The sequence below is a fragment of the Thermobia domestica genome, chromosome 13 (assembly GCF_964235325.1).
Source record: "Thermobia domestica chromosome 13, izTheDome1.hap1.1, whole genome shotgun sequence".
In the NCBI taxonomy this organism is placed as follows: Eukaryota; Metazoa; Arthropoda; class Insecta; order Zygentoma; family Lepismatidae; genus Thermobia; species Thermobia domestica.
Genome location: NC_137466.1, coordinates 86,877,462 through 86,902,406, shown reverse-complemented (window position 1 = coordinate 86,902,406; position 24,945 = coordinate 86,877,462). Strand labels below are relative to the sequence as shown.

General features: G+C 34.3%; 1 protein-coding gene across 2 annotated transcripts in view; it reads right to left on the bottom strand.

Annotated features, from left to right (window-relative positions):
• LOC145668296 (uncharacterized) overlaps nucleotides 1-24,945 on the bottom strand; it is a 259,797-nt gene that overhangs the window by 19,050 nt on the left and 215,802 nt on the right. For both annotated transcript variants that reach the window (XM_081736022.1, XM_081736023.1), the window contains 3 exons: nucleotides 10,585-10,746; nucleotides 3,518-3,690; nucleotides 501-686 (listed from right to left, as the gene is read on the bottom strand). In XM_081736022.1, the coding sequence (XP_081592148.1) occupies nucleotides 501-686; nucleotides 3,518-3,690; nucleotides 10,585-10,746 (521 nt within the window). The remainder of the gene's footprint in view (nucleotides 1-500; nucleotides 687-3,517; nucleotides 3,691-10,584; nucleotides 10,747-24,945) is intronic.

Genomic DNA, 24,945 nt, shown 5'->3' with positions numbered 1-24,945 from the left:
AAGATGGATCTCATAGAGATAGGAATACAAAGTAGAAACTGGATGGAATTAGCTAAGGATAGAAGTCAGTGGAGAGCTTTTGTGAACGCGGCACTGAACCTCCGGGTTCCATAGGCCATAGAGTTAGTTAGTTAGTTAGTTTAGTTTAAACTATACATAAATGCCCATTCAACAGGTAAATCCGTCTTTGATTAAAGAAATAATGATTTACTATTCAAGTAACTGATCTCTCATTGACAGTAGCAGGGACTTTTGTAGGTTCCCATTCCTAATTGCAGGGACTTTTGTACGTTCGCATCGCCAGTTGCGAGGGCAATAATACCACACTGGTTGAAAGTTATTAAGTGAAAAATGTAATTAGATATTTACATTGTAATCATTAATGCAATATTACGATGCTATATCTAATTTCACAATCATGATATAAATTTAACAAATAAATAAATAAAATTGAATAATATTGTTAAACAGAATCTAAAATGAGAAAGGAAATGACTTACTCTTGCTGGCTTCCTTTTCTTCCGCCATTAAGTTTCTCCCTGAGCATTGAATTTTCTTTGTACAACACCTGCATCTCCATGATCATCTTGTCATGAAGTTCGATGATTTCTTCATGAAATCTTCCCAGTTCGCGGCACATTTCGTCCCTTTCTTTGGCAAATCTCTTTCCAATTGACAATACATCCCTAATTACGGAATAAGATATTAATTAGATATGAAATAGATAGAAACAAAATATTTGTTTGAATATACTGAAAAGATAACAATAACAAACCTAAAACAGAATTATTTCAATTAATTTCTATGAATCCTGTAAATGAAGCTTGCCTTAAATTCTGTCAGCAATGTGTCACACATGAAAGATAAGGTTCAGGGTTAATTTTCCAATAGATTTGAAATCGATCTTTTGTTCTCAAGCTCCAATCGAGCAAATTTACTGCAATATATTTTGAATTAAGATTTCATTATTTGTTATATTTCGATGCTATCAACAAACTTAAAAAATAAATAAACAAAGTTAAGACTATTGATTACGTTAAATGCTAGTATCATTAAAATATAAGGGACTAACACAAGTGCCCACTGTTAAAAGGGCTGTCAGAAAGGAAGTACTGCACTACAACAGTGCCTACTAATTAAGCTGAAAATTTTTTTTAAATAATATATTTTTTATATAGTAAGTACTTCTATCTTGTTCATTATAGCTTAGGAAATATTCTACAGTATTAATAGAACAAATGATCAAAGCAGTTTTGTCTTATTAATACTAAGTAAGTACTTCTTTATGTAAGTCAGAAACAATATGAATATAGGTTGAAGGTAGAAGAAATGACAACTCCAATCTATACTTAATATTGTTTGACTATGCAACTTTTTTTTTCTGTAGAATTAACAGGCTATGAGGCGAGTTTACTCTGGAACATGCTAGTATACCTGGCCATGAATAAAGCAACCATCTCTTCAGTCTACACCAGCCTCCTACGACTGATCCTGAGTATTGATATAGTAGTTGCAAAACGAATTTTCACAGGAAACTAATCTCTTGTATAATGGAATGAGAGGAATGTGACTGCTTCTCCCTCCCCACGACCAGTGATGAATGTGGCCTCTATCACGTTCGAATGGAGGAAATATAGCTGCACCCTGGTTCTATTGCGTAATTTTGGAGGATTCAAATTGCTTAGAAGTATAACAAGAAATTATATTTTTTAAGTAAAGATATGAGGAAGAATACAAGGACTGCGAGTGTGCAAAAACTTAATAGGATAGTACACCGTATGTTCCACTTCCACTCTGAATCTATGGACTTATACGTGTTTCCAAAAACAGTAATATTCTGTAAGAGAAAATGGCTGATTTCTGTAGCTCTGTCGGTTTTTTTTTTTTTTTTTTTTTTTTTTTTTTTTTAATGATCCGTTCTTTCAGCCAGAATACCAGTTTATTCTGTATGTTTCCAGATTAGGGTATATCTGTCAAACAACGCCTTCAAGTTATTCACTATTTGACAAAAACTGTGTGAAATATCGGTTTTTCCCTCATTATCTTTTAACTTCTCATCTCCAAATTTTGAAAGTAGCCCCGAAAACTATTTTGTCTCTAAATAACTATTCAAATATATTCTCATGTTTCAACAGAAGACTATTTTGATTTATGGCCATAAATATGACGATTTCAAGTACGCTTTAACTTGGTCAGCATTAATTCCCTTAACACGACATGTAATGTTTGCCTGAAATCGTCGGAGAAAAACAGTTAGCCTTTCCATTAATTTACTGCAGCTTCGTATATCTTCTAACATTAGATCCATTCTTTCTTTTCCTCGCTTGTGAGACATTACACATCCACCCAAACAATGAGTTTACGCTATCAAAGACTATAAGCCATATAACTTTGCTTTGAGATGTTACACACAGTATTTTCCACAAAGCTTAAATGAGAGGTAATTTGAGCATAGTGTGAGCAGTCTTGTCACTAACAGAATCTCTGCTATTCCAGAAAAGCAACAGCAGTGGGAATATTTTTCCCACTCCTAACTTTTGCAAGTAACAGACTCATTAGAGAGGTATTGCCAGAACCTCCACGAGCATCCAAGAAAAATGGCTGACCACTTCCTAAATTGATATTCTAACTATTTCATCATAAACCTTTTTCTGGTCATCGTTGAGAAGGGGATAGTTTTTAAAAATTGTTTTGGAAAGCTCATTAGTATCATACGATACTTCCCTAATGTAATCAATAATAATGGTATTCTCACGCGACCACATCACTGTGGCATGTCATACTGATTACAGTGGTTGGTCTGATAGTACGATATTCCCCAGTACGATCAAGTAGTTGTTATAGACCATAGTCATACAAGTTCTCGTATTCAATCACTGAAATTTTATCATAAATTGTCTTTTAACATCCCTTTGTATTTCGCTCACAGAAGCACTGAATCTGACAGTTGACAGAAAACTAGCAAGATGGCGAAAAAGTTCTCTGAGCCTCGAGGTATTTTGGATATTGAATTTTTGTCCAAAGTATGGTTCCAACATTGATCTTCCTCCAACAATCCGAGAGCCCTGTACGTCAACTGAAATGTGGGATGAACCTGTACAGGTATAGTTTTTAAGTCAAGGAAAAATATGTCTTCGAATTTCGTGAAGTAAGTGACTAAGTTAATACCAGTCAGCTTAAGATAAACATTGTTACAGGGTGATTGTGTCCTTACTGTAATCTACGAACAAATTTATCAAAATGTTTTTGCTTGTATATCTATCTATCTATCTATCTATCTATCTATCTATCTATCTATATATATATATATATATATATATATATATATATATATATATATATATATATATAGAACGGGTATAAATTACGTTTTACCAAGCTGGATACATAAATGTTCCTGTGGGTCAATTTTACTTTTAATTAATTTATTTATTTATCTACTTATTTATTTTACTTGTAATAAATAAGATCCTTGAAAGTTCTCTTTGAATCAATTAAGAAAGTTAAAATTCCTTACCTGAAGTATCCTTTTAGTTCAGAATTCTCTGTACGTAAGATTTCGGCATCAGTCTCCATATGCACAAAGTCAGAGGCGATTCCCAAGGCCGCTTCGTACAGAAGAAGATATTGAGCACAAGCCACATGGCCACACATGTTGGCAAAATCATACGCTTTATACCCGATGTCATTCTGAAAATAAACAGTACTGAAACTATTAGTTTCACAATTTATAGTTTATTTATTTATTTATTATTACTATTTCGTAAGCAGCAGTACATGTATGAGTGCAGACATAGTGTGCTTTTATACATTCAACGAACTTGATTGCATACGTTGTTCTATAAATAGATATGTACTATTAGAGCTCTTTTATTGGTTGGTTATTGGAAACTTCCATTGCAGCTCAACTCAACTGCCCCAACGTTACAAATGTTTCAAGTGCTACAAATTGTAATAAATTAAATGTTTATACAACTGTGAATACGGTAAAAGTTAGTAAAGTTTGGATGATACGTATTTTTGGAAAATAATGAAGTTCATAGTAATGTGGTTAAATAGCAAATTCGATAATAGTAGTAATAATCCAGGGTTTCCACTCTCTTTCCCGAAAAAATTCCAGGACATTTCCAGGATATTTCCAGGACAAATCACCAATTTCCCAGGATTTCGACACAGGATGGTTTAGCAGGATTGCAACTGAACGTTCAAAACTCACGATAGTGAAATGAAAAGTACAGTAGTTTATGCAGCGAATATTAATGCAATTATAGTATTAATACACAATAATTAAACACACAAAGCGGAGCGTAATGTGCTGCTTTTTTTTTCCCTCCCAACTCCCCTTATAGCCACCCGATCCACTCACATCCAGCACATGTATTTTCATCCTTTCTACGTGACATTTTAATTATGCACCGTACAAATTTACAAACAAAAACCTATTTTTCGTACATGGCATCTTCACTAGGTGAGAGTGTGACAGATATAATTAGGAAAAAAAGGTATTATATTACAAGTTTTTCAACTGAGTATGGAGTTCTATGATCTTCTCATCTATAGACATAATTTCTTTCTTCTTTAGCGAAGCTGCTCTACGGATTGGATTTGACTTTGTCAATAAAGTAAAGTAAGACTTCTGCTCTGCTTCATGTGGAAGCTGGTTTGCTTCAGTCTTCAAAGTTTCACTTGTTTCCATCAATTTCCTTTTCTTTCTCTGCAGCTGTTGTACACTATACTTATCTCTTTTCTCTTGCTCTGCACTTGACTTTCTCTTTAAACAGCTCTTACTTTCTTCAGTTCTGCCATATAGCGCTGCCTTGCATGGAAGGCATGATGCAGCATTTCTTTCGTGATGTTGATTGAAGTAAGGTCTTTACGGGAAATGTTATCATACACCAATCTATAGAGGACTGATACTGGTACAAGGCACAGTTTCTGGAGGGTAGTGATAGAGAAGACAGCATCCAAGAATGGGTTGACAGACTAGTGATGAAAGAAGAGAGAAGTTCTCCCAGCCAACCACCCTGTTAAGAGAAACAAAGCCCACCAACCACCCATACATGCAGGATCATGACAAATTATTATTCAGCGCAAAACCAGGAATAGCAAACAAAAATAGCAATCAATTAAACTCTTCATTATAATTATGAAAAATCTGACATTCAGTATTTCTGTAAATTTCAAGGACAGAAATGCATTTTCAAGGACATTTCCAGGATGTTTCCCGGACAAAATCAATTCAAGGACATTTCCAGGTTTTCTTGGATGAGAGGGAACCCTGATAATCTCTATATATAAGAGAAGAAATCCTGACTGACTGATTAATTGATCAACGCCCAGGCCAAACCGTTTAAGCTAGAAAGTTGAAATTTGGACTGGACATAGGATTTGTGATATAAGGTATCACCAAGAAAGAATTTTAGGAAATTCGACGGGGAAGGGGAGAAAGAGAAGTGGAATTTATTACCTTAAAATGTTCATATTTCTGAACCCCTCAAGATTAGAGACATGAAATTTGGTATATGAACTTCTTATTTAAAATCATAAGACGCATGTTTGTCTTTTTTTTTTTTAATATTTGACGTAGAGGAGAAGAAAAGAAAATGAGGAAATAACGTGGGAATTACTATTATTATTATTATTACAAGATGTCCATATCTCGGAATTTTTTAAGGTTTGAGACATGAAATTCGATATTTGGATTTTTAATTTAAAATAATTAAAGATATGTTTCAGCTTTTTATTTATTTACTTCTAGATTAAAGAAATGTGGTTCCCAATATATATCAAGTGCTCACATAACAGCCATTATCACGCATAAAAGGACAAGAAAAATAAATTTAAAAACATTAGTACAAGTTTCTGTGAAAAATTGAATAATTATACGACACAGAAGTACAAAAACATTTCTCGTACGGAAAGAGTGCCTGTGTTATGCCGTAGAGAGAAACAAATGCTGCAAACACAATATCATTTTGTAACGTTTCGCACAAAGCATAATGTTTAGAAATATTCATAGTGTATGTTCCATATCTTGTTTATTGTACTAAACTTCTGAGTTTTCTTTACATGGTCGTCAGTACCTTAACAGTGGAATTAGAGTTTAAAGTTGGTTTTTTTTTTTTTTTTTTTTTTTTTTTTTTTTTTTTTTTTTTTTTTTTTTTTAGTGAAGAATAACCTATACAATATAGTAATTATCTTCATTTCTGAGTATAATTTGTTGGTTTGAATTGCTTCTTTGTCGATATTATTTTCTTCCTTTTCTCATTTCAAAAATTAAAATACTAACGAAGATTGGAAAGGAACTCACTACCGCAAACTTGAAGAAATCAATAAGACATTATGTAGTTTATAATCCTGCACTAACGATATCCTCCAAATGTTTGAGAAGCGTTAAAAATATTTAATACTTAATAGTTCGAACTATGTAAATTCATTTTTCAGAGGTAAAATGCATTCTTGGAAAGATTTGTCGTGCTTAAGATATTTTCACTTCTCATTAACTTGATCTACAGTCTGTGTTATTCCCTTGGAATAATCCAGTTCTCTCTGTTCACTTATGTTATTGTTTTAGTTATTAAAATGATATTTCTGTCTTTTACAGGATTGTCACAGTATAATTACGGATGCTTGTTGAACACAGAACATTGTTGCCAGAATATAGTAATGTATGACTTCTTTTACAATTTAAATAAAACCCTATATACATATGTACAAAATGTATTTTGTCCTTAACAAGCCGTTCATTTAGTTCTTGATTATGCAGTTCCATCGGTGATCCCAAAATTTTCCCCCTCCGCGTGAAGTTTAGAATTTCTTGTGTGAATGAAAACAACGATACAAATACATTCCTTTCAATGTTGTTGGAGCATGAGTGTAGTACATCAACTCTTATTTATGACATGTCCTGATTCCTACAAGTGCTTTAAATGTTCTGACATAGGAAATTGCTCTTCTTTTGCACCCCTGATGTGTTCTTTCATCCTCGTTGAGATGTTCCTATGTAGAACTCACTGTACACCGAAAATTTAATTCCAAAAAAACAGCCAACTTTACTTTATTCTTTTCTTTCTTTTCTTTTTCTTTTGTTTTTTCAGAAACTCCCGAGTAAAGTGGTAATGAAACCCACTTGTTGATCACTTTCGTCTTGTTGGGAGAAACTATGTACTGTAACAATCCTGTAAAGGAAACACAAAAATATCATTTTAATAATTAAATCAAATTTTGTACATATGTGACAAGACAAAACTGGACTATTCCAAGAGAACAACACACACCATGAAAAAATTAATGAGAAGTGAAAATATTTTAAACAAGACAAATCTTTCCATGAATATACTTTACAACTTAAAAATGAATGAGCATAGTTCAAACTGTAAAATGTTAAATGTTTTTAGTACTTATTGAACACTTGGAGTGTTTTGTTATTACAGGACTAAAAACTTCATAATGTCTCAGTGATTTTTTCAAGTTTGTGGTAGGAGTGTTCGCTATCATGTCCCCAATGTGAGCCGAAATATAGAAGTACGAAGTTTTAGCAGGAATACAAAAGGACCGGATGTAAGGTGATTTCCTTTTCTATATTGAACATGTATCTTGGAGCATCTACAATTATACTAACGAACGTTATTTTATACTACTTTTTAACTTCTTCTTCTTCCTTGTTCTTCTGTTTTTCACATGTATTTCCGAATTGTGAGCATTCTACTCTGTACACTTACCGATAATTAGCTGAGAAAACTAAATCACGTTTCGTAATAATTTTGTTAGCACGAATTCCCTGACATTTTCAGGTTTTCCAGGTCACCATTTAAAAATTTCCAAATCTATATATAAGTAAAAAAGCAACTATATTTTTTCACGACACGGAAGTTTCTCTCCACTGTGCATGTTCATGTATTATATAGTATGTATGTAAGGAGAGATTTTGCAAAACAAACTAGCTTATTTTATAAAATATCTCTTATGAAATAGCTGGGTAAGACCAAAAGAGAAATACGTTTCCTCTGAGTAGTAAAAATTCATACTCGAAATTCCCTGACTTTTCCAGATTTTTTTAACTTTTCATGAAATTCCGTGACTTCTCCAGGAATTTTTACGAGTTAGTTGAACTCTCTGATGTTCCAGGGTTTTCAGGTCGGTGGGAACCCAGTCAATGCGCTTAGTATAATTTTTCGAGTGTTCATAATCATGCTATAGAGTTGTCTAGAAAATATTGAACAGCCAGAGAAACAGCATCAGGTTACGTTGGGCATTCGTACTAGTCTTTATATGATATTCGTGCAACACTTAAGTTTGCGTAATTCAATTTATTTTATTATTGAGGCGAACACATTCAAACGAAAGACTTAACTGACTATAAGTAATATGTGATTGCGAAAGTGTTTTATGCTAGAATGTTTAATTTAATTTTAAGCTACAAATTCGTGTATGTAACAAAATTACGTGTGCATTTTTTAATATCCAATAATTTGTTTATTTACTAAATTATTCCGTACGGAATTTATTATCTACTTGTTATACTGGTAAATACATCACTTTAAAATTTAGCTATGGATGAGCCATATTCTATGATCAAATAAATTAGTCCTTTTCAACTGATTGATGTATAACGTAGGAGAACGCTTTCAGAATCAAGAAATGGCAAGACAAACATGTTGAGCAGAGGGGACGAATGAGGTAGAAGGATGTGCAGGCCTGTACAAGTAGTCATAAATCCATTAACCCTTAACTATGCCATGAACGTTCGTTGCTTGTCACCACTATTTTTATCAATGCCAATTTTCCTGTTTGTTCCTTGTTCCCTTATTTACCAAGAATAGGGCCAGCAAGCCATATGAGACGGAACAGAGCAATCAATTGGAAATGATATAAATAAAGCTTATATCAAGCATATTTTTCCATAGAATTTTGAAGCTTCAAAATTATATTACAGAGCCAGCATTTCAATTTAATCCTAAGATATTTGTTACATGATACAAGAAATAGTGATAACCAAAGTGAACACAAACGAATTGTGGGTTACTCAAAACAAATAATAATTTACGACAAGAATTTCAAACAAAATGTCCATTACCAGAGGATTGATTTGAGCAGGTAAATTTCGATTTATAGTTGTCCCATTTTGTAATTTGGAAGGATAACATTTTTCCTGTTTATGTGAAGCAGAAGTTTCTATATTATACTCGTCCTTCATTAATATTGTTCATTACTCTGGGGATTTTTTAAAAAAACACAACAGTATTGAATGCAACAGTGAAAACACAACAGTATGCCATTGAATAATATATATTTCTCTGGATAAGATAAAACAAATGGATACACTTTTATTCTACAGAGGTTGATTCATTTATATTAAGCCGAATTTGAATAAGCCATTTACCTGGAAAATGCCGTGTTTCCATCACCGGTTGTGTTCGATCTGCATGCCACCTCTACTGACTATTACCGGCATCGAACTCTCTATTGCAGGAGACTGTGTTGCAGTTGGACCATAGATATTCCATCCCACTCCTCTTTACAGGCTTTACACAGTCCGGTGACGGTACGGATTCAACGATGGGACAGGCATCGCTTGAGGAGTCCGAAAGCACAGTAGTCCATTGGGCTGGCATCTGGATACTTGACATGTGTCAAAGAATGGAACTGCCTAATGATTCTATACGGTGATTTTTTCGCTATGTCGTTGGATGCCTTATCTTGGTACAGTTCAACCTGGTTCATGTTCTGTTGGTACAGTGCTGAGATTTCATGTTGGTAGATTTCTGTCAGGACATGAGTGCAGTAGTACGCAGAATTGATTTTGACGTTTCGCTTCAACTTTTGGAGACGCAATGCGTCCTTGTACGAGAAGCCGGCCACAATCATTAACACTTTTGGGAAAAGGTTCTAGCAGCTCACGTCGGTGTGGTGGGCCCAGGACTCTGAGCCGCGTATTTTCGTATAATATGACTCACGATGGCACGACTTACCGAAAATTACGCACGTGACACATTTCAACGACGCGCGATGCCGTGAACTTCGCGTGGGAAATAGCAAAAATAAACTTCTCAAAGAATCGTTCAGTTTCGGCTGCATCGGACTACAAGGACCCCCACTGCTCTATTACGTGACTAACGAGATACTGTTGGTTGCATCGTGGCAATTTAACGGCGATGGGTTTATATAAGAGTGTGCAGTTGCACCTTTACTTCGGCTCGATGTAAATGAATCAACCTCCCTATATTACAAACAATTATGTGAGTATGAGAAGAAAGACTTATGCGTTTGCAAGGCAATATAGAAAGTCTACCTTGTTTTCAATTACATTCTATCTTACAATAAAATATTCTATAATGTATAATGTATAATATATAAATATTCTATATTCTATAATGTATTCTATAAAATATTCTATAATAAAATATTCTAATTTTCAAGTACGTATGATCAAAGAAGGTGGCCTCAAATGCTGAACTCAAGTGTTTGAAATATGATACTAACAATGGCAATGAAAAATATGTGCCTAACATCTTAATGTTCACTTAAGATTAGAACTGTAATATCCTTCTAACAGGCTGGAGAAGTTACAGAAAGTATATATACCTTAAGAGAAATGCTAGCACCATGTGACAAAAGTAAACAACACGCTGACAACTTCCCAGCTCTGGCCGCTAAATGAAGAGGCGTATTCCCACTATGATCCCGATGATCTACTCCAATGTTCTCTTTTTTCATGTACTGCAACAACCACACAAGCAATTGATCCTGAAAACAAAAGAAAACATATATACATAACCACTTGTTCTGAAAATATTAATACCGCAAATTTCAAATTATTCCACGTGAATTCCAAATATATTTTTTGGCATACTTGCTAGTACAATGAGTTTTCTTTTTCTTTCTCTTTTGTTACATTTCTTCATTTAGTTTTATGTTTTGTGAGCCAAAGAAGCTTTGTGAACCTTCTCTTTAATGAAATTTACATAGAAGGCGTTCCACTATTTACAACACTGAAAATGAAACAATAAGCATATACACTTAGTTAAAAACTGAAATTATACTAGTTAAAGCGCCCAAACGTTGACGTCAAATTGACACCATGGTATCTTCTTGATTTGTGTATTTTCTTTTTTAAAAAACAAAAATAAAAAAGTACGGCTCCTTATAGAACTACATACTCTGATCAATTTAAGGAGCGTATTTCTTTCTCAATACATGAATGAAGATGATAACAAGAGGCTACTGAAACGTTTGGATGCTTCAGTTAGTATAATTTTAAAATTATATAGGCGTACGAGAGGATGATTCAAATTAACAAAAAAATAGTTATTTGCCAATAGAAAGAAAGAAAGCACGGTGGCATTTGAGTTAGAAGAAGCACGGTGTCTATGTTACGTCACTACTGCCAGATTCAAAAATATCAAAGGTAGGTAGCCAGATTTTACCTAGGAAAATATTTAGTTTTCCCACGGGAGGATATATTGGTAAGTAACCAACTTATTGTTAATAGCATAATTTTAATTTTTAAAAGTGCACATACTTCAACTTTTGAAACTAATAAATGATCGTCGAATATAATCTCTCTTTTCTTTCTGTTTCCAGTACTTTTATCACATCATATACGTTATGCTGTTCATAGTAGCTCTACATCTTATACAATTACATCATGTTTATTTCATTTTACACATAAATGAATATACATTTGCACACCACAATAATGTATTAGGCGATTTCATTCTCCAGCTGAATATTGTGATTATCAGTAATTCTGTGCTCAAATTTCATCCATGAAACGCAACAACAAACTACAATCGTCAATGCAACTACATGAAGAAGAGCTCTCAACTAAGGGTTCTGTTTGTATTTCAGTCTTGAGATGCTAAGCATCGAAGTTTTTTTTTTTTTTTTTTTTTTTTTTTTTTTTTTTTTTTTTTTTTTTTTTTTTAAACATGGGAAAACAGATATTCTTCCACTGTTTCTTTGTCTGGGAAATTTTGGTCTTTTTCAAATACTTCAGTTTAAACAAAGAAATAACAATATGTTCAACTTTCTTTTCCCATTACAACACATACTGTATATTGAAAAAATATCATTAGAAAAATAGTTCATTCGATAGGAAAGAAAAAGAAAAAGACGAAATCAAGGTGGATGTAGTGGGTTTTCTATTTCCAATTAACTGTTGTATTTTGTAGATCTCTTAAGAGTATTCAATGGCACACACACACAGAAAAGCGTTAGTAGAAGGTGTAATAAGTTAACTAAAACTGTTCTGGAAGTGTAACTGTTTCGTGGTTCAATATTATTATTTAAAATTTACAAATAAAAATAAAACTTCATTACAACTATGTACACAGTATAATACTTATTGAGGCTGTTAGTATTTGAGGGTAAGAAAGTTAAAAAGTTTCCCAGAAAACAACAAAAGTTTCTTGTTTCAACCATTTTCAACCGATACAATAGAAAAAGAAAGAAGGAATTCTGTGAATAATGAAATCTTATATCGTGTTAAACCAACATCATATCCACAATAGCAGTAAATGGCTTTACTTTTGTAACCTGAATCCATATTAGATTTTAATGCAATATCTTATACTCAGAATGAAATGTTCTCCGAATAGAACAAGATATACGAGAAATTTTATACCAAAGCATGATTTTTTTTTTTTTTTGTCTGGCAGTTTGAATTTAGACAACCAGTAAAACACATGACAAAACATAAAACTTCCAGGCATTTGACAAGATAGTTAGGCAACTAAAACGATACCTGTGCTATGGTGGGTTGCATAACGTACACTTGCTAACTCATGTCAGTTTTAAAACTAATCAAAATAGCCAGTTCCAGCCTGAACATAGGGTTCACAAGTATTGATAGTCGTAAACGGATTTTCTTTAATTGCAGAATCCACTATACGGGAATGAAAGTGGGACTTGAAAAAGAAAATCACAAAAATAAAAATAAAAGCAGAAATTTTATTTTATTTTATTATTTTATTTAAGTCAACTTCTTATGGCAAATAGCCTCCACTCAAAAAGATCGACTTTCTTTGCATCTTCACTTCGATCCCTTTCCGCTTGTGGACATTTAACAGCATATCGACATATTACCACCTACCTATCTATCTTAAAATACTTAACATATCAGCCAAAATGTTTCCTTTCTCTATTATATTAAACCTGGGATGGTACGCCTTTCTGAATCCATTACTGCCTTACTATAGATTTCCAACAGACTTGTTTACAATATCTTTCTATTCGTTCAGGTATAAGTTTCCCGAAGATAGGGTGACTTCATGTTTCTCATTATTATATGTTTCTATGTTTGTTGTTCGGATTTTGATGCCACTGTAACCTTCTCCTTTTTTCTTTTTCTTTCATGTCTTTCCATTCATAATCGAACTGTGACTAATTTTCCATTTCCCTTACATGTCCTTTATTTTTCTCGTTTTTTTAAAAATTTACATTTTTATATTTTTTGAATTACACAGATGCTTTCCCATATTCCATCATATTTGTTTCGCCTCATTAACTCTCTAATATTAATCCTAGGCTGCATCTTGTATAACTTCAAATTCAACAAAAGAATCTTGTAATCACTGTCGATACAGGGTGTTTCTCATCACGAGTACACACCTACAATGTTCGTGTGCCACCGTTGATATACTAGAATCGTTCGATCTGATTTCTGTACATCCGGAAACTGTACTTGTGTGTATCCTTTATGCCTGAAAAGTACATTTGATTACCCTATATTTGAAAGATGAAAAAACTTACTTATTTCATTATTTTTCATTTCCTTCGTACAAACTTTACCGACTGTTAATTGAAATATTTCTTCTTCACATAACTCATCTTCGTGCTGACGTCACCTATGATAATTTCGTGCTGTATTTCGTGAAAAACACGCTCCAGTTCTTCCTGCAAGGTATCTTTAACGTCATTTTCTACTTCATTTGTTGGCGCGCGCACGTTTATGATTGCAATATACCACTTTCAGTTGACGTAGATCAATCTACTTACAAACACTTATATTTTATTCTCAAAGCGCCTGTAAGGTGCTATTCTTAAGTGTTTTTTTTTTTTTTTTTTTTTTTTTTTTTTTTTTGTTCTAAGCTATAAGTAGCTCGTAGGAAAATGTATTCATCCTTTTTCTTTCTCTCCGTCTTTTCCCATTCACGTGGGATCGACATTTCTGATGAATGTTCTCCATAAAGCCGTTTCCCGGAATTCTTCCCCTATTAGGCCTTGCTCCCTAAAGTTATTCCTAATCATATCCATCCATTTCCTTCTTGGTTTCCCTCTACCTCTTTCCATCCACTATTATTGCAATCATTCTTCTGACTACAAAGTTGTTTGTTCTCATTAGATGGCCCTATCACTGTAGTTTTCTTTCTTCGATCTTCTTAGATATCTCTACAACCTTGGTTGTTCCACTTACTTTAATTCATCACTCTGTCTCGTCTTATCCCACTCATCCAACGTACAAGTAGCATTCACATTTCAATAACATTCAATCTTTTTTCAAGTGTTTTCTTTATTGGTCATGTTTCTGCTCCGTAAATCATTGTTGGCCTAACCACTGTTTTGCAAATCATCCCTTTATTCTTTATCGTGATTCTGCGGGCTGCAGTCGCACAGAACGCCACATACGTTCTTCTAATTTCGCCATTCCTCTTGTATTCTGTGTGTCATTCCCACGTCCGAATTTCCATTCTCAGCAACAGATGAACATAAATATTTAAAATTTTTCACTTCATTCAATCTTTCTTCTTGTATCCGTATTTCCCCATTTTCTTCTCCGTTCAATTTGAGATATTTTGTTAGGTCTCTATTTCCAAAGACCTGCTTCCGCCTGCCTGCTAATTACCTGCTCTCTAATTACCTCTCTAATTACCTGCTTCCGCCTTTTCAATTTCTTCTGTGTTTGTATTGCATATTACAATACTATTGGCAAACATCATACACCAGGAAGCTTCATCCCTCACATCTTGAGTCATAACCATCTATGACAATGTTGAAAAGGTACGCGCTTAAAATTGAGTCCTGGCGCAACCCAACCCGAACAGGGATTTGGTGTGTTAATCCCACACTACTTCTTATTTTGTCGCAGCTCCTGCATACATACTTGGATTATCCTTAGGTACTTCTCTGGCGCTTCTCTCTTCCTCAGACTTCTCATACTTCCTAATGTGGCACTTCGTTAGCCCTTTTCCAAATTAATAAAGACCACACGCAATTGTTTTTGTTTTCCTGATGTTTTCCCATAGTTTGACCTAATATAAAAATTGTGTCGTTGTACTTTCCTGACAAAAATCTAAGTTCTCTTATTGATGTTTCCTTCCGTAATCGTCCATCTATAATTTTCTCCCAAATCTTCATCGTGTGTGACATTAATTTGATTCCTCTGTAATTTTCAGTCCTGTACATTTCCCTTCTACTTAAAAATGGGTACAATAACACTATATCTCCATTGACTTAGCATTTTTTTCCTGTTTCTTCCTGTGTATTAGATCCCACAGGATATCTACACCTTCTGACCCCAAGTTTTTCCATGCTTCAACTGGTATGCCATCTGGACCTATCGATTTCCCTTCTTCATTCCCTTTAATGCTTTCTCCACTTCTTTTGTGACTTATTCTTGATATTATTCCAAGATTCGGAGTTCCACCGCTGAAACATTTCTTCGGATTTTCTTCATTTAAAGGTTTTCCAAAATAACTTGCCCATCCCTCTTTGATCCTGTCTTCGTTGATAAGCACCAACAGCACGATTTTTTTTCAATGGAGAAGCAAAAAAATTATTCCAAGGAGAGGTAAAAGACCGACACACGATCATAACCGCGAATACATCCACACTTCGATGCACGCGTATACGTAATACATCATATAAAACGACTGTTATTTACGCACATATCTTTACTAACTACAGTAAACAAACTATAGTATTATACTTGGGCTATTTTTTTAAAGTAAAGTTCGACTGTCAATATAAACAAAACTAGCAAAGATAATCCCATACATTATTTTTGGTTATTTCCTCTGTACACATTACGCTGTTTTTCTACATAGTTATCATGTTTGTTTAAGCATTTATCATAGTGTTCGATACGTTTTTGTATGCTCACGTAGTAGAAATCACCTGCCTGTGACCGAAGCCAATCTTCAACCGTTGTTTTCACTGTGGCTATCGGTTTTGTTTGTTGTTTCTGTCAAAATGAGCACGTGTGCTGTCTGCCAATCATGGGCGGAGTTAGCAATTGTCTGCTGGGGGGCAGAGCTTTTGACTGTTGGGGGAGCACGGTAAACACAAATGAGAATTGAAGGGTCTTATAAGTGGCATTTTTATTTTTTGTCAAAAAGTTGGGGGACAATGCCCCCCATAACTCCGTCCATGCTGACAATATGCCTTGGGCATAAGACAACACCAATTGTAATCGTAGCGTCGGTGTGTATGGCTCAGTGTGGGCAATTGAAATGTTCCGGCAAATTAAGCATACTGCAAAATAATGTCTGTGATTCGATTTCTGACAGCAAGAAACATGTCAGCAGTGGAAATTCATCGCTACATATGTGAAATATACGACCTGAATGCAATGAGTGACAGTAAGGTGCGTAAAAGGGTGCGATCATTGAAGAACGGGGGGATAATGTTCATGATGAACCGCGATCGGACCGATCTTCTGTAATTACAAATGAGTTGATGCATGTAGTTGAAGCAAAATTCCATGAAAACCAGTTTCAGAATTTTCAAGTTGTCACTGGAATTTTCACACGTTTCACGGTCTGTGCTGTACACAATCATTTCTTAAATCTTGAAGTTCCCAAAACTGTGTGAGCGATGGGTTCCCGCACTGCTTACTGAGGAACACAAAAAGATGAGACTGGCTTGTGCTTTGACCTTTTTGACCTGATACAATGAGGAAGGAGATCAATTTTTGGACCAAACTGTCATAGGGGACGAAACATAGGTTTCCCACACGACTCCACCATCGAAGCAGCATTCAACGGAATAGTGACAACATCTCCAGCCAAAGTGAAAGCCGAACAGACAATGTCTACATGCAAGAATTATAGCTACCGTATTCTGGGATCGCCATTGTGTCCTGTTACTTGAGTTTACGACATAAGGAACAACCATGTACTCAGCTGCGTACTGCGCGACCTTGAAAAAACTTCGACGTGCCATACTGAATACGCGCCGTGGCCTATTGCCATCTGGTGTTTCCTTACTCCATGAGACTGCACATCCTTATTCTGCTGCTCAAACTCAAGAGTTAATCAGATCTTTAGGATGGAAGCTACTAGAGCACCCACCGTACAGTCCGGACCTTGTGCCGATCGATTGTCATCTGTTCCCTTACCTGAAGCAGTTTATCGCCGGTCAGCGATTTGACACCAATGAAGAATTCACTTCTTCAAAAACGGTTGAAGATGGATTTCGGTCACAGGTGTGTGATTTTTAAGACGTGGGAATACAAAAACCTACCGAATGCTACGATAAATTTTTAAACAAACACAGTAACTCTGCAGAAAAGTAGCTTAATGTATACAGAGAAAGTGGGCGATTCTCAGCGTTACGCACGGGACATTCGTATACAAAATCTGCTTTTTAAAACAAAAATGTAACCTACTTTCAAATAAAATAAAAAGTATGTCAAAATTGGGGGGGAAATTATTAGTGCATAGTTAAATAAAATGAAACACACAAAACAATTGCAAATTTGAGTTATAAGCCAAAGTTTAGCGTTACGCACGGGACTCAGACAAAAAGCTCATTTGACAATCTCAATTTCATTGGACATTTTCTGCGATTTATGGCAGCATTTTAATTTTATATGCCATTACTTATGTTCTACATTCATTCTTCTTACTGTGCATTATAATTTTTAAATTGGAAAATATAATTTAATTAGCTTCACACTATGTTTTCTTTTTTGACTCGCCGTTACGCACGGGACAGAAAAGTAACCATGCACTTGTTTGGTTGTTCTAAGACTATTATTATGCAATATCCTTACTAAAGAGATTGATATTTTAAGATTAACATTTGGACATTAACAAACACAAAAAAAATTGCATCCATAATTTAATTTAAATGAATTAAATTACATTCCAAAGTATCAAAGTCGAACTTTGCTAGGCAACTCGCTTAGTGTTATTACCATGTCTTTAGGGTATTTGTCTGAGTGTTGATTGGTGGCGTTCAAACCACATAATGTTGTACAACTGTTAAGCTGCTCAATCCTCTGTGCTATCCGCCAAACGTTGAGTCGTTTGAACGCTGCCATTATCAGGTGAAATGCGGGAAAGTGAATTGAAAGGAAACAATTGGTTTCTGGTTATTTGGTATGATTGTTTGTTACTTCATAGTGAAGATTTGCTTTAGTGTGAGTTTTTGTTTTTATATAAGTAATATGGATTCACATGGAAGCAACTCTGTTCCAAGTAATATTATCAGTGATGAACTGAATCGATCAACAAAAGCAATGAGTGGCGCTGAAAGGGCTAGAAAATTTAGACTTCAACATAGCAACAAGGTGAGACTGAAAAATAAAGTGAGAATGCAGCGTTATAGGCAAGTTAAAAGATTAACTCTTTTCCTCTCATGTTCCTTTTGCGAAACTTAATCCGCATTGATTCGTTGTTGGCCATTTAGAAGAGGAAAACACTCTAAAATGTGAAGAAGAACAAGGTAATTCAAGTTAGATTGATTCAAGGAAAACGAAAAGAGTGCCTTTTGTATATGATGATATATTCACCAAGTGGTGAGAGCGACATTAATTCAGAATACAACTTTTGAAGACGATGTTCATAATGATATTCCAATCCTTCAACTGTCGGGCTCAGAATGGACAATATTAGAGCACGTGTATTTCTCCTAGTTAAATTTGATTGTGGTTCTTCCAGAAATAGGACTAAATATCGGTATGCATGTGTGTCTGAAAGTGATGTAGAAGAAGATGGGGATATTAGAGTTATAAATCTGAAATGCATGGACAACATTTGTATATAAAGTTTTGTTTTGATGAAAATAACAGATCTTATGTCTCATTTGATCAAGTTTTAAATATACTTCAAGCACCTAATTTTCTGATAAAGGGTGAAAGAATATAGTAAAAAGTTGCGAATCCATTTGCCCCCTGCAAAACTGTCAAACCAACTTAGATACCTACCTTTCTAATGAAAAGAAAAAAGTGCGATTTACCATGATAATTTATTTTTAAGCCTCGTGGTAAATGTTTCTATGTAACTTAACGTAAACGTTTTTGGTAGTTATGTTTAGTTATATTTGATTTAGTTTCTCTCAGCAAATTCATGTTTCTTTGAGTTAATATAAAAGTTTATTCTTCATTGTTTAATCTCAATAACAATGGACACGTATTGAAATCTTAATAACTTAATTTTATTCATTTCCTTGGATAAATCTGTAAATGTCCCGTGCGTAACGTTACGCACGGGACAACATTTCTATACCTCATGAAATACATAAGGAGGATAATAAACAAATTTAATAAGTACCACTAACAGGCTAATAATAATTCTACTTTGGAGCAAAAGTTTCAGTACTTTATACTCTGCAATTACAAAGGAAAGACGTAAAATACATGTTTTCCGTTACGCACGGGACAGCGAAACATGACATGAGAAAACTACGATTTTTGCCTACCAGAATAAAACATTAATTAAAACAAAATTGTCAATTTTTTGCCAAAGGTCCACTTCATATTTTTTGCTATTGTTCATATAATTACAGATTTAAAATTTAGTTTGAAAATTATTTGAAAATTGGGATATGTGAACAGTATTGAGCATGGTGTAGAACAGATAAAGTTTGTGTGGTCAAAACCTAGTAAATATATTTTACAAAAAGATTTTAAATGTCTCAGTATATAGTTACACTATTTCTTAATAGAAAAACATAAACATCATAGTTTCAAATTAATTTTGAAAATTTACTGACAACGGACCACTTGCCAGAGAATCGCCCAAATCATGAAAAATGTGTAGAAAATAATGAAAAATATGTGAAAATGTATACTTTTACTAGTTTTGTTTTCATTGACAATCGGACCTTACTGTAAAAATAGCCCTCATATTATTTAACATATATACGTATTAAGTACTATAGATATGAGAGTACTATATAGTATATTTTGACATGTATTTCCAAGAACTGAACACCTTTCGGAAACCAGGGGCAGCTTCCCCCCCCCCCCCCCCTGCTGCAGTTCACACATGATCCCCTTGATTTTTTTTATTTTTTATTTTTCATTTTTTAAGTCTCCAGCATCTAATTTACGGCTCTTCATTTCGCGACTTCTTATTATACCTAATCCCGAACTTCCAGTCTACGCTCACCATTCTAGGCTGCAGGGCATGTTTTCACTATTTAGGGTCCTCCTAAATTCTTGCTTCGCTTATATATCGAATTTACATCTCTCCAGTCTCTTTGGTCAATATCTGAAGCTCTTCTATTTGTACAGATTTCTTTGCCTACTCTGTAATTTAGTTTAGTTTTTCTTTTGTTTTAGATGATCTGCAGTAATCCTATGCCCGAGATCCGAACAGGGTACCAGTTTTTTTTTCCTTCTTCTTCTTCTTCTTCTTCTGAAATGAGGTTTTATAGACCAGCTTTTGCTTACAACCTCGAATCTGAATGAGGTTACCAGGTCCATGAAAACCTAACCACCTAGCCAAAAGACACCGATCTTTTCCCATCCGCCACCCATGGTGGTGCGTAAGTCAATTATTGTTTTTAAGCTATTGCTCCTATGATAGATGATTAAGAATATGTCTGTGACACTATTTATCTTACTTCGTCAAATATTTCTATTTTCAATCATTTCTCAGTTAATTATCTATAACATCTTCTAAAACAAAACTGAAGATTTAATGCCAGCAGTTATTTTAAAACTAAATAAAAGGAAAGTGGAAACTACTTAAATCACGTGTCATATTCCGAAAAACTATTTGTTAAGAAGTCTGTCGTTTGTTTGTGAGACACAAAAATGGTGCCGAAGTCGAAAAAAAAATGTTGATGGAATCGGGGTAATGAAATGCTTTAAATTTGAAACGGTTACAATGGATTTTAAAAAAATACTCATAATTGGCAGGAGCAGTTTGATTCATATACCGCCCATTCGTACTATCTATGGTTATCTGGGGCATGTTCAAGCAGGATTTCTACACAACATTCATATTTATTAATAATGCTACGACCCATGTATATTCATTGGGATATTCTCGTGAAAAATATGACTTCCAACTGTCGTTCACAAAATATCAATTGTTGTCTGGGTGAACTTTTAGCTTCCAGTGGCAGTTGGCAGCTTTTACTATACAGTCTAGAATTTTGTAGAATGTCCAAGAAAACAATGGAAAACAATAACTGAAAGCGACGAACACTAAAACAAAAGGATAGGAAAATAACATTGCTATAAAAAATACGAAGAGGCTGGGACATTCTTACCAAAACCAGACAAGACAACTACAGCATCCTATTAGTGATATTTAGTCTCAGTATGACTTCGCTATATCTCTGCGGTAAAACCGTCTGCTTTTAAGCATATCTTCACTTTGGACGAATGAAATATTTCTCCCCCAGATAGTCGAAATTCCAACCAGATACAATAACGTTCAAATTCCAATTTTTTTTCTTTTTCATTTTTAGTACGTCTACAAATCTTGCTATGTAATTTTGTGAAATATAAAAGTTGTTCTGCTGGACGGCTTTACGCTGAACAGGAGGAAAATATTATCACATTAGCATACAGGAAACATAAAGTAATTGAGCAGTTAAATAAAAGTAGTTTAGAAAGAAGGATATGCTTTTGTACAAGGAATCTCTCTCTCCCTCTCTCTCTTGTCCATCCAAACAATTGCCCCATCAGCGTGGCCTTGAAATAAGTCAGATGTCCCGAACCCACAGAAAAACGACTTGGCAACAACGCTTGGAATGCGCGGCACGCGAGCCTGTCGTCCGCTAACTCCTTCCCTCCCCTCCCCCCTCCAGGTTCTTTTGCTTCATCACACAAGACCGTTCCCCTCCTTCTTTCTCCATTTTCCCCTCTGCCCTGCCATTGGTTGCACTCCAGTGGTCACTGTTCCCCCGCAAGAAGGTATGTAAGCTGGAATCTACCAAAATATTCATGCATAATTACCATTCCACTTAAAACGTTCCCAAGTTGCGTCATGTGACTACGAAGAGGAATCTCCAGGAATTTTCTTGTATCCACGGAACAGTATAACAACAAGAACATGATGTGCATGATCATCCTAAGTGTACAAAGTAGATGTTTTGTTTTCTTCCTTAAACAAATTAATAGGTACCTCTCTCTTTTGTCGAGTCAGGCATGGAACAAAACTTGAAATATAATCACCATTCCCAGATTTTAGCGAAAAACGTCTCATTTTTCAGTCTGTCTTTTCTCTCTCTCTCTCTCTTTCTTTCTTTCTTTTTTTTTCCTATAATGGTATTTTATCGATACTATCAAATGAATTCTTTCTCGATTTCGTGATTTCAAGTCATGGCTTCTCTCTCGTAGGCTTTGGAACAATCTGTGAAGATTTTTCTCACAACAGACTTTCTAGTTACCACGATTTGAACATGGAGATTTTGTTGGCAACACTAACCCCATACGAATATATGGAGCAGTAGGAGATCTATGGCTTCTGAAATCTGCGAGTAGTTTTAGCAGTTCCTGATTCTACATTTTAAAATAAAAGTATACCGGTACTTAATTTGTAACGTGTATCATCTGATTAGTCAGATCTTTTCATAAGTTTGGTGCAAAAGCCCTAATTTACCATTATTTATAAATTTCTAACAGAGATATTTTGTTAATTGATAGATACTGGCATATTTGGGATGAATGTAAATTATGTGATGAATAGAGACTGTACATGACTCTAAACAAACAATATTGCATATAATGTATCTAAAATTATCTTTGTATTAGACAGCACTGTAACTGGGCGATAATGCACGTTAGGTTAATATAAAATAATTATTATACCACAAGAGGTTGTGTAACTAAAATATTTTCCACATTTCGTGCGGACAATTTATCAAGAACCCACACCTCCAAGACAGTATTTTAATTGTAAATATTAGATTTTGTAGGTACGTTGAACCAATGTATAGTTTTCTACGTTCTAACACAAGGTAAACGATTATTGCTGGAAGATCATCAAATCATCAACGCGAAGAGCTAGTGTAAGTAGGCCCAATACTTAAACTCCTCCATTTATGTTTCGTACAAATGAAGAATTCCACTTTCCACGTGTTTCTGAAGCCCTAATTGTATTATTCTTTTTCTTTTTGACAAGGAAATGCTTTTCTAGAGAGTCAATGGAGTTTTTTTTTTTTCTCTTTTTTTTAAATCTAAATACCACGAGGAGAAAAAGAGGTGCTTAAATTTTTCGGTATTCGTTGATTTCTTTATCTTGTACATTGTGCAGGTAAAGAACTCTAGTTATTGTTAGAGCACTGCGGCGCTATGGAAATAAAAGGAAATTTTGACTCACAACTACTTTTCACCGACAATAATATATCACACGACTGTTTCTATTGCAAAGTGTGTCACATATCGCATCAAGAGGACCATAGCTCAAGGAATCTTCACAAATCAAGAAGTCGGAAGCAGGAGGCTCCATTATTTCGAACTATCAGTAAAAATAAACTGTTGTGTATGTAAAGCTACTCTAGTTATTATAAACTATTTACTGAGCAAGTGTTAAACTAGTTTATTCGGCATGTTACTGGCAAGCATAACTCTGCCGGTTAAAAACAAATCACAATATAATTGAAGCCTTAATAAAAAATAGGAACATGAACATTAGTATGTTTGAAGCTATTATATCCATTATGGAATATCCATCAGGATGCTACAGATAAGCTTAACCACACCTAAAATGATTTCTATTATATAATGGAGGCTATGAGATGTAATTGAAACAACTGTATGTATCTATGTCAATAAATAACCCGCTGACGAAGATGGAGGTTCCCACTGAAAATTTCAGCATTAAAAAAATTTAGACGCATTTCTGGTGTTTAATTTAATACTTACAATCATGTGTCAGTTTATATCATGAAGTAGGTACTCTACATATCGCTTTCGAGATTTTAAAGTAAATTTTCTAAGCAATACTGTTTCCTTTATCATTCCTTTATCATTATATATATACACCAGAACTAACTTTAATTTTGATTTGACTAAATTCTTATGGCTTAATAATGATTTTCCAGTTTGGAAGAAATTGGTTGATTAAACAATCATTTTACTACAAGTCACAAAATATTGTTAGTAAACAAATTCTAAAAATATTTAGATCACATAAATGCACATTTAATTTAAATGTTTATAGATCAAACCTTTTCCAGCAACGAGACGATATGAAACGCAGACCAATAGTTTTACAATGATATTCGAAACTTATTCTCATTGCAACGAAAAGAGAGAGAGAGAGAGAACTCTGCAACAAGACTCGAGTTTCTGCAGTTACAAATTTTAATCAAAATATTTATCTTTTACAGCATTACTCAGTGGAACTTGTCAATACGAAACAGATTAAGTTGAGTAAAGTCTTTTCAACAGTCTTTTCATCAACAATAGTATGATTTTTCTATTTTTTATTTTTATTTTTTATTTTTAAATATTTTAACGATTTTGTTTATACGATATTTCATTCTAAAAACCTATAATATGGTTTTCAGCCATTATTCCCGGAAAAATCCCCAAGAAGAGGAATGGGAAACAGAAAAGCAAGGGATGAAAAATATTGTCTGCGTTTAACACTCGAAGACATATGCTAAACCTTAAGACATAATCGATGGCGTGTAGGCTAGGCGAATCAAACGAAGGCTACATGCTAACATGCTAAAGCGTAGGAGGTAATTGATGGTGTGTGGGCCAGGCGAATCAAACGAAGGCTACATGATAAAGTGTAGAACGTAATCGATGGC